At 39.8% G+C, this 13,935-nt stretch overlaps 1 protein-coding gene across 4 annotated transcripts in view; it reads left to right on the top strand.

Moving 5' to 3' along the window:
• Positions 1-13,935, top strand: part of ARMH3 (armadillo like helical domain containing 3) — a 172,901-nt gene that overhangs the window by 44,035 nt on the left and 114,931 nt on the right. For all 4 annotated transcript variants that reach the window (XM_006053135.3, XM_044935204.1, XM_044935205.1 and 1 more), the window contains exons 18-20: positions 353-422; positions 1,497-1,557; positions 9,079-9,167. In XM_006053135.3, coding sequence (XP_006053197.1) covers positions 353-422; positions 1,497-1,557; positions 9,079-9,167 — 220 coding nt within the window. The remainder of the gene's footprint in view (positions 1-352; positions 423-1,496; positions 1,558-9,078; positions 9,168-13,935) is intronic.

Raw genomic sequence — 13,935 nt, 5'->3', positions numbered from 1 at the left:
GTCTTGCTGTGAACTGTGTTTTTGTCCCAGGCCCGCATCAATAACTGAGAAGCACTTATATGTCCTCCCTGCCTCACCCAACACCCACCACTTGAAAGAGAAAGGAAAGGTAGCTTCTCTGTACTAGTGGTTTTATTTTATTATTGATGTTTCTTCTTTTGGCCAGGCCATGCATTTTATGGGATGCTAGTTCCCTGACCAGGGATTGAACCTGGGCCCCCAGCATTGGAAGCACAGAATCCTAATCACTGGATCACCAGGGAATTCCCAGTAGTAGTGATGTTATTTGCATGAAAAAAAAATGATGGTGAACCATTGGATGTTATTAATCTCATTTCTTATTTGTGTAAAGCCTATGAGACACAGGAAGAAGGCAGCAGACAAGAACCTTCCCTGCCGTCCGTTAGTATGTGCAGTACTGGGTGAGTATCATCAAAATGGGCATGTTTCTGAGCCAGTGATAGGTTTTCATGTTTAAGATAAGGGATAGATCCTGTTTGATGTGCTTCCTCCTCAGAGAAGAAGTTACTAGTTATATTTCTTTACTGGCCTAAGGAACCATGTTTCTTGTTGAGTTTGATAAAGCAATCCCAATGAATTTAATGTTCAATTAAAGGGTGCCCTTGTTCAAAGAAAAAGTTCTTTCTAGGGAGACAAATATCTAAGCTTGATACATAAATTTGTAAACTTTCTTACACCTGATAAAGATCTCAAATTCTTCCCTCCATTTCTTGGTCCAAATTGATGTGTCAGTGGGCCAGGAGGCGAAAGTTCAAGGTTTAGACATACAAAACTTCCTCTGAGTAAATTAAGCTGAGAGGAGGCTGACAGAGCGGACAGATAGGGGGCTGTATTGCAAGTAATTTTGTCTGCCCAGAATTCTGCATTTTCCTCAGGCGAATGATCTGAACTCTTAATCCCATTTCACTATAATATTCAGCCCTACTTCCTAAATCTACTTGATTTTAAAAACAATAATTAAGACTATATAGTAAGCCTTTATTGACCTAAACCTCCCCAGACCATTTTGGTCAATATCTGTCAAGCTGAGTGTGATAGGAAGATAAGAAAGGCTGACATAGCTTTAGAGTTTGAGTCTCTGGTTACACAGATGTGATCCATAATTTTTTCTCTGCTTGCCTCATCACTTGGTTCTCAGAATATGATTTCCCTCTGGCATTTTGCATTAGTGCCATGGTATGAAATATCTGTACAGTGAAATCTCCCTTGTATGTGAGTTTATTGGCAGGTCAAAGTATCCTTCTGAAGTGGGAGAGTAAATTGATTTTCTTGTTACCTTACAAGTGGCAGGTGGTGAAAGTGTTGCAAAAAGTACCTTATATAAAATAGATTTAAATGCATGTTAATAAAGATGTGGTTAGTTGATGCCATTCAGCATGGGTGTAAGGTGTACTGATAAAGTTTTTCTCCCAACTCCAAAGGCAAGCAATGAATTTCATTCTGATTGATCTGATTTTTCTCTTTTTCCCATTCAGACCTGATGGTGGAGTTTATTGTAACACACATGATGAAGGAGTTTCCTATGGATCTCTATGTGTAAGTACCATGGTTCATTTAATGTGTGCAAATCTATTTTGTAGAATTGAGTATAAGAAGTTTAATAGTCACAAAATTTTTATGTATACTTCACTTCAGGAAAAGCATGTATATATGCAGAGAAGTGTTAGGGAGTGTTTTATTGCCTGGGTTTATACATTTTTCCAGAAAGAGGGGAAAGCACAAACCACGTATCTTCATTATCACTTTTAGGCACACTGCATGAAGAATAGGGCTGATATGTTGAAGCAGAGATCATGGGTGACTCTTGTATCCAAAGATACGGAATACTAGCAACCCACTTAGTTATCCCTAGACCTTGGCATCAAAGGAGTCAGCAGCATTTAGAAGGTAGGGAAAGGCCAGAGAGAGAGATCTTTTGGTTCATTCTTAGCCTACATTGTACTAGCAACCTAGTCAGAATCCGCTAGCTAGTTAGATTGTGTATATATAGTGGCCTGGCTGGGAGTCTCCTGCCTCCCGAGAAGATTGTCTGTCACAATTCTTTACAACCAATATAACTAGAAACAACTGAAAGTCTTCATATTTTAATAAAGTTTAAGCCTTTAGGCTTTCTTGCTTCTTTGCTATTTTAGCATTCTTCTTTTCATTAATGCCTAGGAACAGCTGTGCCATATTAGTGTGATCTCAAGTATATGTATTTTCTTTATTCCTTAAAACACATCTGGATTCAGTCTGACAACAGAATTAGTACCTCCACTTTTTCAAGTAAGAGAGAAGTTTGGTGCACAGCAAGCTTAATGTACCTCATTGCAATGCTGAGCCTGGGATCTGGGGAGATATGAAGGATTTTACTCTGAACAGAATAGCTCTAGTTTTTAGACTTATTTGTAGGCTGCTGCTGCTGCTGCTGCTGCTAAGTCACTTCAGTCGTGTCCGACTCTGTGCGACCCCATAGACGGCAGCCCACCAGGCTCCTCTGTCCCTGGGATTCTCCAGGCAAGAACACTGGAATGGGTTGCCATTTCCTTCTCCAATGCATGAAAGTGAAAAGTGAAAGTGAAGTCGCTCAGTCGTTCCCAACTCTTAGCGACCCCATGGACTGCAGCCTACCAGGCTCCTCCGTCCATGGGATTTTCCAGGCAAGAGTACTGCTGCTGCTGCTACTAAGTCGTTCCAGTTGTGTCCGACTCTGTGCGACCCCATAGATGGAAGCCTACCAGGCTCCCCTGTCCCTGGGATTCTCCAGGCAAAAACACTGGAGTGGGTTGCCATTTCCTTCTCCAATGCATGAAAGTGAAAAGTGAAAGAGAAGTCGCTCAGTCGTGTCCGACTCTTAGTGACCCCATGGACTACAGCCTACCAGGCTCCTCCATCCATGGGATTTTTCAGGCAAGAGTATTGGAGTGGGGTGCCATTGCCTTCTCCGAGAGTACTGCTACGTATTCTTAATTTCCTAGTTATGAAATAAGATACAAATTTTACTTTTAGATAAGTAGTTTCTGGTTTGCATTTTTCTGTATCTTTTGGTTGTTTAAAATTAGTTTGATCTGTTATTTCATGCATTGCGGGCAGATGCGTTACCAACTGAGCTATCAGGGAAGCCCCCTATTGCAATTTAAAGACCATGAAAAGCTGCTTTTTTTAATAACACTTATCAGATGAATTTTCTGCTTATTTTAGATGGGATTGCTTAACGTCAGTACCTCAAAGATTATATTTGTTTTGCTACAGGCTTTATTTTTACTTATTTATCTTATGTTCTAGTTCTAGTATATAGTTGTTTTTTTTCTTTGTAATATATTATTATAGTCTTAGTTTACTCATTTTCCAAGGAAGGAAACTGAGGCTCTGAATGTTGAATTATTCTGTTAGTAAGCACCAGTGTCTGGACTTGAACCCAAGTTTTCTTACAGTAAATCCTAAGTTGTTCCCACCCCTTGTCAGGTGTATTATCTATTGCTGTGTAACAAACTACTCCAAAACATAGGGGTTTAAAGCAGGCGTTTATTACTTCACAGTTTCTGTGGCTCAGTGATCCAGTAGCAGCTTTCACTATAGGGTTTAATATAGGCCTCAGGCAATATGTTAACTTTACTGGGGCTCTACTGGGGCTGGAGAATTGCTTCAAAGCTCACTTACATGGTTGTTGGTAAATTTCAGTTCCTAGCCATGTGGGTTGTTTGACATGACAGCTGACTTTCTCCAAAGCAAGTAATCTAAGAGAGAAAGGAAAGGAGAGTGAGAGCCCAAGATGGAAGCCATAGGGCCTTTTATAACCTAATCTCAAATGACATACCATTTCTGTTAGTCTCACAGACCAAGCCTAAAGCAGTGTTGGAAGGGACTCCATAAGGATGTGAATCTCAGGAGGTGGGGTCCATTGGGGGCCATCTTGTGGGCTGGCTACCACAGTTGCATATGTACATTGCATCACCAAGATTCAAGCTTGTCTGTCTGAGGAAAGAGACTGTGCTCTTTCTTAACTACTACTGTGATAAATGACAAAAGATTTGTACAGGGTGACTAATACTCACTGGGGCATCAGAGAAGGCTGTGCTTGACCTGAGTCATGAAGAAATAGTAGGCAAGTTTTGTATGCAGAGTGGGGAGCAACACCCCAAGCAGGGGACCAGCATGTTCAAAAGCTTGGGGACTTGATAGTGTGGCCTACTTTGGAGAATAGAAAGAAATTCAAGAGGATTAGAGTGTAGGGTGCATGGAGGAAGGACAAGAGAGTAGAAAAAGTGTTACCTGAAATAAGTGGATAATGGGTAACAGTAGAAGGTGGGGATGACATAAGACTAAACCCTCACATCCCAGCCAGTGAACCTGATCTTCCCTCTTCCCCCTGGTTCCTGCCTTTTTTTTTTTTTTGCTTTACTTTGCTTTCTCAGTTCCTTTTCCACCTGCTTCCTAATTGAATGTCCTGAGGTTAGGGAAGATGGAGAAGATAATGAGGCATCAAGCTGACAGAGGCTGGGCAAAAGGTCCCACCCTCAGGCTGAATTCACTTTCTCCATTACTACCCCTGGGCATATTTCCATATCTGCCTCCCCCACTTCCAGCCATCTTTCCAGTTTCTGGCATTTGGAGCATCAAGTCCTTTTTAGGTGAACTTATCTGCTCCCAGCTGGGCATCAGGCCAAGTTGCTGCTCTCACTTCTCATTATATACTGCTTTTCAGCAGCATACAGCACAATGAGAAATTGAAAGTAAAATGAATTTCTGCCATTTCAGATAAGTTTGTAATCCTCCTGGTGAAATATGAAGCAATACGGAATATGGAAAGACTTAATACTCAAGCCAGAATCTGGGTCAGAAACAAAATAGTTTCATATCTGTGTGTGAATGCTGTAGGTAAAGTAATAATAGAGAAAGGTGCTTATACAGAAAAAAAAAAAAAAAAAAAAGTTTTGCCTGGAGCAGTAAGAGGTAGGAAAACCCAACCAATTAATTTCCTTTTCTGGCTGCTGCTCTTTGATTCTTGCTGCCAACCTCTACTGCTGGCACAGGATTGGGAGTTAGGGGAAATGGTCTCTGAGGAGAGAAAACTCTCCTTTAAATTACTTCTACGTGGAAAACTTGGACTCTTTCTAAATCAGGAATTCTCAGACCTGTGGGTAGAGACTTCAGTAGACCCCACAAGAAGAGTTTCAAGTTAAAGTGGAACTGTCTTGTGTTGAAATAGGAAACTGCTACATGCATAAAAGAAATGCCCTAAGCTGTCGGCTTGGAGTCTTTCAGCCAGCATATCTTTAAGATCATAGCAGTTCTTAAAATTTGCATTCTGTTTCGTAAGTCATATAAGTTACTGAGACCACAAGGCAAATAATGTCCCTTGTTGGGTGGCTGCAGGAAAAGGAACGGAGCTTGGAGTGGATATAAAAAGCCTTTGAACCAGAGGGGGCTGGCACCAGAGTGTGGTAACATAGGTGGTGTCTCACTGCTGCTCCACAGTGGCTCAGTGCTGGGAGGATGTTGTCAACAGAGACAGGGTGCAGCTGTCCAGATCTAGGACGTGTGAGAAGTGCTGGTGTCCAGGAATGTTCTGTGTGTGGATGGTCATGCATGGGCAGTGGCCAGCCACCCTTGCTGGCTGCAGCACCGGTTTCAGCCCCAGGGAGGGACCTAATGACTATCAGTTTAATGGCAAATTGGTAGAATAGTTTGTATTTTCCTGAGTTAAATCATGGCTCAAACGAGGGCATCCTGTAGCTACTGACAGCTGCATCACATGAAAGATCACACCACAATTTCTAAAAATCAGCAAATGGTTTGGAAAGTATTAGGAAGATTTACACTACAATTTATATTGCTTTGTAAGTGGTTTTGATACAGTTTATTTAGAGAATGTGTTAATCGCTCAGTCATGTCTGACTCTTTGTGACCCCATGGACTGTAGCCCATTGGGCTCCTTTATCCATGAAATTCTCCAGGCAAGAATACTGGAGGGGGTTGCCATTCATTTCCTTCTCTGGGGAATCTTCCCAACCCAGGGATCGAACCTGGGTCTCCTGCAATGTAGGCAGATTCTTTTCTCTCTGAGCCACCATTCTGTATTCTGTATACTCTGTTTAGAGAATAAAAGGGAATTATTTAAAAGTTTTGTCATATGTATTTATATTTGTCTGGTTTGTAAAATATTTTTAATATATACTGAAGTCTTTTAAGAGAGATCTCTGTCACATAGTCCTCTTATAAAATTCGGTCTGAAAATCTCCTGTAAGACTACTTAGAACTATGAGGAATGGAAAGAACAGAGAGATGTGAATAATGAGGCAAGTAGAATAGGCCAGTGAGGTAGCAGTGCAGGCGCATTCCATTATTGGAATTATTTTGAAAACTTGCAGGACTTTAACTTACAAATTTATTTCTCTTCATTTGTGTCTTTGATATGTTGTCAGGCACTTTAATGTCCCTGTGTCTCACTCCATAAAGGGAAGTTTGTTGTGTTTTTGTTGTTGCTGTTGGTGGTGGGGTTGGTTTTTTTTTTAACCCCTTTTTCTTTTGCCCTCTGCTAAGAGGCCCAAAAAATTAGCTGTCACCATTTTTGCTTGATTTCATGAGCGGTCAGATTGATATCCTACATATTGATATGATGTCTGTTGAAGTTAGTAGGATCTCAGGATACTCTGTCTCATATTAAAACCCCAGAACCCGAGAGAGTCTTACTCTCACCTCTAGAAGTATTGTCATTCAGCTGAATTTCAACTGCGGCATGTTAGGTGTGGAGAAGCCACTTTTTGCTGCACCCTTTTACCTGGCTTATTTCTGTTTTTTTTTTGCTTAATTCTTTGGTGTCAGGAGAGTTTCGGGAGAAAGAGCCTCTTTATTTGCCTGAAACTAGCAGACTATCTAGATCTGATTTCCATGAACTTGACAGTTTAGTTTTGGTAAGACTTAAGTGCTAGATCTTCATTTGGTTTACAGTCAGTATTTATGGAATGAATGAAGTTAGGTCTGACAGTTTCCTGTGAATCTTTTGGTTTGTGTGATGAGCTTGGGGCTTCAGAGCAATATGTTCCAAGACTTGGGCCTCTTTCCTCCCGCCCCCAGTCTACTTTCTGTCTCTGTTGCTAAGTCACTTCAGTCGTGTCCGACTCTGTGCGACCCCATAGATGGCAGCCCACCAGGCTCCACCATCCCTGGGACTCTCCAGGCAAGAACACTGGAGTGGGTTGCCATTTCCTTCTCCAGGGCAGGAAAGTGAAAAGTGAAAGTGAAGTCACTCAGTTGTGTCCGACTCTTAGTGACTCCGTGGACTGCAGCCTACAGGGCTCCATCCATCTGCCTATTTTGGACATTTTATGTAAATGAAATTATGTATTACATGATCTTTCATGACTGACCTTTTACTTAGCATATTTCCAGGATTTTATTCGTGTTACAGTGTTCCTTTTTATGGCCGAGTAATATTCCATTGTTTGGGTGTACAACATCATTTCATTTATCCATTAATTAGTTGATAGACATTTGGGTTGTTCATACCTTTAGCTGTTAGCGTTAAAATCTATATTAATTTGGTTTGCAAAAACAGAATCTTGTTGGGGAGTTCCCTGCCAGTCAGTGGTTAAGATTCTACACTTCCACTGCAGGGGCACGGGCTCTAGCACTGGTTGGGGAACTAAGAGCCTGCAGCCACACAGGTGCCACCCCCCCCCCCCCAAAAACAAAAAAAAAAGAACACAGATTTTTGTTAAGGTGAAATTGAACATTATAGGAAAATGTTAACTTTCCATATTTTTCCTCTTTTTTGGGGATGGAGGGATTTGTTGTCCGTTTCCTTTGTCCATCTTTCTTATTAGGTGTGTTGTTATTTTTTCTTATCAATTTATATAAACTCATATGTATTAAGCATAATAACCATTTCATGTCACTTGTTGCAAATGTAATTTCCCATATTTGGCTTTTAATTTTAATCATTACTTTTTTAATCAAATGAGATTTTTATTTTTTCAAATTTATTTTAAAGGCTTTAAAAAAATATTTATTTTGGCTGCAGTTGGGTCTTAGTTGTGGTGCGTGGGATCGTCATTGCATCATGCAAAACATTTCTGCAGGACCTTTTGTTGTGTTCCTCGCTAGTTGTGGTGTGTGGGCTCAGTAGTTGTGGCCCATGGGCTTAGTTGTGCCACAGGATGTGGGATCTTAGTTCCCCAACCAGGGATCGAACCTACCTCCCCTGCATTGGCAGGTGGATTCTTAACCACTGGACCACCAGGGAAGTCCCAAGATTTTTATTTTTAGGAAGTAAATTTTATCAATATTTTCCTTTATACATTCACTCATAGCTTTTTAAGCTTTCAGAATTCTTCCCCAGTCAGAGATGAAAAAACATTTTTTTGGTTAGGTTTACAATGTTTAAAAATGTCTTTCATTTTTCAGTTTATTTGGAAATATTCTCAAAAGCATTTTTGTTGTTGGGATGTGAATAATGTTTAATAGTCCAGTGATCTAGAATAGCACTGCCAGTATAATTTTTGTGATTGTAAAAATGTTCTGTTTTTCTCTGTTGTCCAATATGGTAGCCACTAGGCACAGGTGACTTCTGAGTACTTGTGGTTAGTGCAACTGAAGAACTGAATTGTTAATTTAACCTTTAATGTAAATCAAAATTTAAATATTATTTAAAATTTTATTTACATTAACATATTTAAATAGATCTAAAGTCTTAAGTTCTTTAATTTTACATCTTTGCATCCCATGTTTGCAGTCTTGAATGTAGTCTCATTTTGGTTCATGGTGCATTCTTCCTCTGAGGAAAGATACTCAAGGGAATGGTAAAAGTAGTGCCTAATTGAACACTGACTTAAATGTGGTTATAACTCCCTTTTTCTAGAGATAGGGGAATTAGCACAAGTAACGTTGTGTGTGTTTGGGGCTGGGGCTTTTATCCAAGAGAAAGTTGCAGAAGTTCCTTTCTTTCCCATGTGTACAGATTCATATCCAGTGTTTTTTGTGGTCTTAGCAAAAGTTGCCTTGTTAAAGAAAGGGTATCTGTGGTGAGTTGCACTGTAACTTTAGACTTATTCCAGTTTTTCTCTTTTTCTGTTCCAGGCGCTGCATTCAGGTAGTACATAAACTACTTTGCTATCAGAAGAAGTGTAGAGTACGCCTGCATTATACCTGGCGGGAACTCTGGTCAGGTAACTTTCTCTTTTGAATTCATCATCTTTTCCTATATCTTTTATGAGCCCCTGTGCCTGGGCATAGATGAATTTAAAACAAACAATCAAACAAACTTTTTAGTTTGTTTAGGTTGCTTGTGTTTTCAACTCTTCTTTTTGTCATTTCAGCCTTGTTATAATCCAAACATGGGCATGCCACATATATATCTATTTTATACTTTCTCTCTTATTCCTTCTCCCTGTATTTTTTTGTCAGCTGGCAGAAACAATTAAATATTTCTTGAGTTCCATTGATTCTTCCATTGAGGAGTCAGTACAAACTTGGATTCTCTCTTGGTTCCATTTGGTAACAGCATATGGACTATAGGGAGGCTTCTGTGTGTTTCCTGGGGATGAGTAATCCCAGGAGGAATGTCTTAGGGAGAGGGGGTGGGGAGGGGGTGGAGAGATGGGGGAAACCCTGTTCTTTGTGTTACATCTGGCATTATTACTGTTTACAGACAGTGTCAGTTTTACCACTCCCCATGTGCCAGAGACAAAAACAGCAAATTACAGTGTTTACTTTTGTCTTTGCATCCGTTTAGTAGCCCAGTAAAGTTACTGCCACCCCTGTGGGGGGAAAGAGCGGCTCTTCTCTAAGGGTACAATTAATACTGGCTTGCCACCCCTTTCTTTTGTGCATCTAAATTGGAGGTTTCAGAAAAGCAGAGGAGACATGTTTCCTGAGGCATTTGCTTGCTGATAGGTCCTGTGGCTTTTGTGACCTGATAGGACAATAAAATCTTCTCCAGATGATTATAGTGGTAAATTGTTGCCCCACCCTTGGGAGAGCTTCTCTGTATTCTGAGCAGAGAAGTGTGTGTGAGTGTCAGAGGCTTTGTGAGAAACAGGCCAGTAACCCCACCCCCTCCCATGGAATTCATCTCACTTGTTGTGACACATGGTTTCCTCCCAACCCAATTTGGCTTTCTAAATTTAGTCCTTCATAATGGGAAGTAGAGATCTTTAATTAATGGATTAGCAAATTTGCAGTTACTGCCTATAGTGGGAAGGGGGAGTAGGATAACAACACTAAGTGGCAGTAGTGGCATTTTGATATTTTAGGAGAAGAGTATGATTATGTGAGAGTTCAAAATTGAGAGAATGTCATAAAAGCTAAAGAGAGATCAAAAGATTGAAATGACTAAAGTTTGAATTTCTTAGGTTGGAACAGTTCTTTTTAATATAAAGGACTATTTGGTTGCCTATGCATTAGGCATATGATTGTATGCCTAATTGTTGTATGATTAATTAGTTGTATGGTTAATTTAAAAATTCAGAATTAAAGAGAAAACACAAAAATGATGCAGATCTCTGGACATTAGTGTAACAAGTACAAATGGTTTATGTCTGTAACTGGGATGAAGTTACACATTGTAGTACTAGAGTGGATGGCAGTAGTAATTTCGCCTGCCTTTGATTCTCTTCTGGTGTTGTTTCCTCTTTTATTCTATCACCTTTACTTTCTCTCCTAGCTATCCTTTCTCTTGCCCCTGGGAGCTCTCTGGCTTTTCTCCTATCCTTTCATCAGTTGTCCTCTTCCTCATTTTCTCCTCTCCTCTTGTCTTTTTCATTGCCTTCTCCTGTTCACCCTCATCTGTCTCCCTCGGTCCTAGGGTTCCATTTATTGTCTTACTCTCTTGCATTCTGTCCTTTGTGCTGTTGTTGTCATATGTTTAACTTTTATGTATTTTATAAACCCCAAAGTACATTTCCATCATTTTTATTTAAAGAGGCAGTTATCTTTTAAAGAGATTTTTAAAGTCTTTTTTATTTATCTTTTCTGGATCTTAGCTTTCCCTATTCTGGTGAGAAACTGTGAAGCAAGAGACCATTCTTTATCCTATATTGACTTTATTTCTTTGAGTACTTCATGTCATGTTTAGCTCTGTGTATAATTATTTGCTATCTCAGGACTGATTGGCATGCTAAGGCCCTTGATAGGTTGAGAGGAGGTGTATATGAGTGTCATTAATGAGGCTTGGATGGCTGCTTGTTCCAGGCATAGGCATTTGTACTGGAGTTCTCTGCCAGGTGAGGTTAGCTCCTTTTCTATGTAGACTGGGTGAGCCCCCCTGGAACTTGACTCCCTGTGTTCATACATGGAATATATATAGTGAGATGCAGAGCAGCAGGTATTAAGGAAAGCTGCAAAATACTAGACTACATCTGATGCATCAGAGCCCATAATAATGTATAATATTGTAATCAGTGAATACACATGTGTCTATGGTGGATCCACCCACTCCTTGGCTGGTAATACCCCTCATATGTCGGTTTGCCTATGTTTTCATTCTTTCTTTGCCTTCTAGACGTATAGATTTGAGGGAGGTATGTGAAACTCATCATGGCAAATATGCTTATGTATACAGAAGCTTGCCCATACATGTGCTGCAAACTTTAGTTGAATTTTACTTACAAATAAAACTGGTAAGGCATGTGTTGTTAGGTCAGACACATGAGAGACCTCATGTGCCCGGGAAGCATGGATGGCAAGTGCCTTTTATTATTTGGAATGAGAGTGTTTAGTCTCACTGCACTTTGAATGGTTATTTTTATTCTTATACTGTTTGACTACCTCTTTCTTATTGGGGAAGTAGCCAGGGATCCCCCTCCAAATTCCTATATGGAGTTTTCAGGTTTGGTTTTATGATAAGGAGGAGTCAGCTATATTAGTTGGGGCTTTAATCCTGCCTGATATGTTGGTTTTACAGATGTAATCCCTGACCTACTCCCTGCTGCCATGGTCTATTTATATGATGCCTGTCACCATGGTATCTGAGTATATGCAGAAATATATTTAGGCTAACCTCAACTTGAATATAGAAAGGAAAAAGTCTTGTCTTTCTCATTACCCTATTTTCAGCAGTCACTGTTTTCCACCAAATTATGGGAAGTTCAAAAGCTCTTCTCTGACCTCTAGGCTACACAGACTTCCTATTTTGAGTAAAAGATTAGGTCTTAAAATGCTCCTCTGATAAAGATAGAAAACCGAGTTTTAGGGTGAGATCCTAGTGAAATAGTTCTTTGCTTTTGAGAATATAATGAAAGATATCTTTGCATCCAGAAAAATGTCCATTTGCACATATATATTTTGCATATAATTTCAGAGAGTTCATGGACCTTCTTCTGAAGCCCATCCATGATCCAATGTTAAGCATCTCAGTCTTTCTGTGACAGATTCATGTTGATATATGGCAGAAACCAGCACAACATTGTAAAAGAAATTATCCTCTAATTAAAAATAAATTAAAAAAATTTTTTAAATAATAAAATACAAGCCAAAAAAAAGTCTCAAGTTGGAATCCAAAGGGGGTGGGAGGAAGAATCGCTGTCTTAATTTTAATGACTGGCTTCCCAATTCTGTCTTCACAAACATCTTTATATTTGGTTAGATAGTTTTTCTTTATTTACTGATTGTATTGCATTCCTCCTGGGAACTTTAGTTTTATCTCTGAACTTGAGACTAAAGACCAATGTTGGTCACTATGATTGGTTTCCTGTTATTCTCACAGAACTTTGGGCTTCTGTTCTAGCATATCACATTGTTATGCTGTGTATGCACATGTCTGTACAATGATTTGCTTAAATTATCTGTTTTTCCTTTTAAAAAAAATTCGTGGAGGGCAGGGCCTGAGTTTTAATCATTGATTTATTCTCAGCGCACTACTTGGCTTGTAACAGGGAGTGAGAAAACATTTGAGGGAATAAATAAATGGATGAATAGGTATGTAGAATTTCCATTGATGATGAGTCAGCATTCTCTTAAGGCAGCACAGTGTTGTGTTTGTACTTCAAAAAATAATAGTATTAGAATATTTGTTTTCACGTGTCTTTTGAGCTAACTTCGTCACCTTTTTATTTGAATTGTTGGTATGAACAGGAGTGGTGGATGATTTCTCTTTCCTTTGTCACTTTCTTCCTTACCTCCAGACACATGGATTGCTTTTAACCAAGTGAAAATGGAAACTTAGTTTCTAAGCCATTAACCAAGGAATGGGCAGAATGTTTAGAGAGAAGCATATAGTTGTTGGAGAGGGAAATACTTGAACAGAGAACTTCATGGAGTCAGCTTATTTTACTTCCATTGCAGGCAGAAGGGGCATTGGGGAGCCAGCCTGCGTTTAAATAGTGTAGCTTTCCACAGTCTGAAAACAGGTTGATTTAAAGACAGGTTTATGTTGGCATTTTATATTTGGCATATATCTGTGGATCACAGTCCTTCTTACCCTTTCACTCTGCCACATATCTGGGTGATAAGTCATTATTTTTATCTCCATTTGTTGGGGAATGTATAGAAGGATAAGTGACTTGCTAAGGATTATGGAAACCAGACACTAAATAGTCATGATCAGAACTTAGAGTTCCTAACTCCTATGCTCAGATGGAGATCACTAGGCAACATTTGCCTCTCTGCAGGAAGAGAGGCCCCTGAAGCCCCCAAAACAATCTGTTCAGCTTCACTGTGCTAAATAGCATCCAAAGCATTCACAGCTTTGTGAAAAAGAGAGAAATTGTACTTGGCCTGACCTTTCAGATACCTGCTGGGAAAAGTAGAAAACTCAGAGAGTGTCACAGCTTTCTGGATCCAGCTGGCACACTCATCACTGACAGAAGTCTGTGGCTTCATGGTTAGGTACACCTTGAGACTGGGGATTGAGAGCTTTCATTCATGCTTGTATACTGTAGGTGTTATACAGGACTGGAAATTTTCAGGAGAAAGACTGACCTGAGCCGTAGATACAGT

Source organism: Bubalus bubalis, chromosome 23 (assembly GCF_019923935.1).
Source record: "Bubalus bubalis isolate 160015118507 breed Murrah chromosome 23, NDDB_SH_1, whole genome shotgun sequence".
NCBI lineage: Eukaryota > Metazoa > Chordata > Mammalia > Artiodactyla > Bovidae > Bubalus > Bubalus bubalis.
This window is presented reverse-complemented; position numbering and strand designations above follow the sequence as displayed.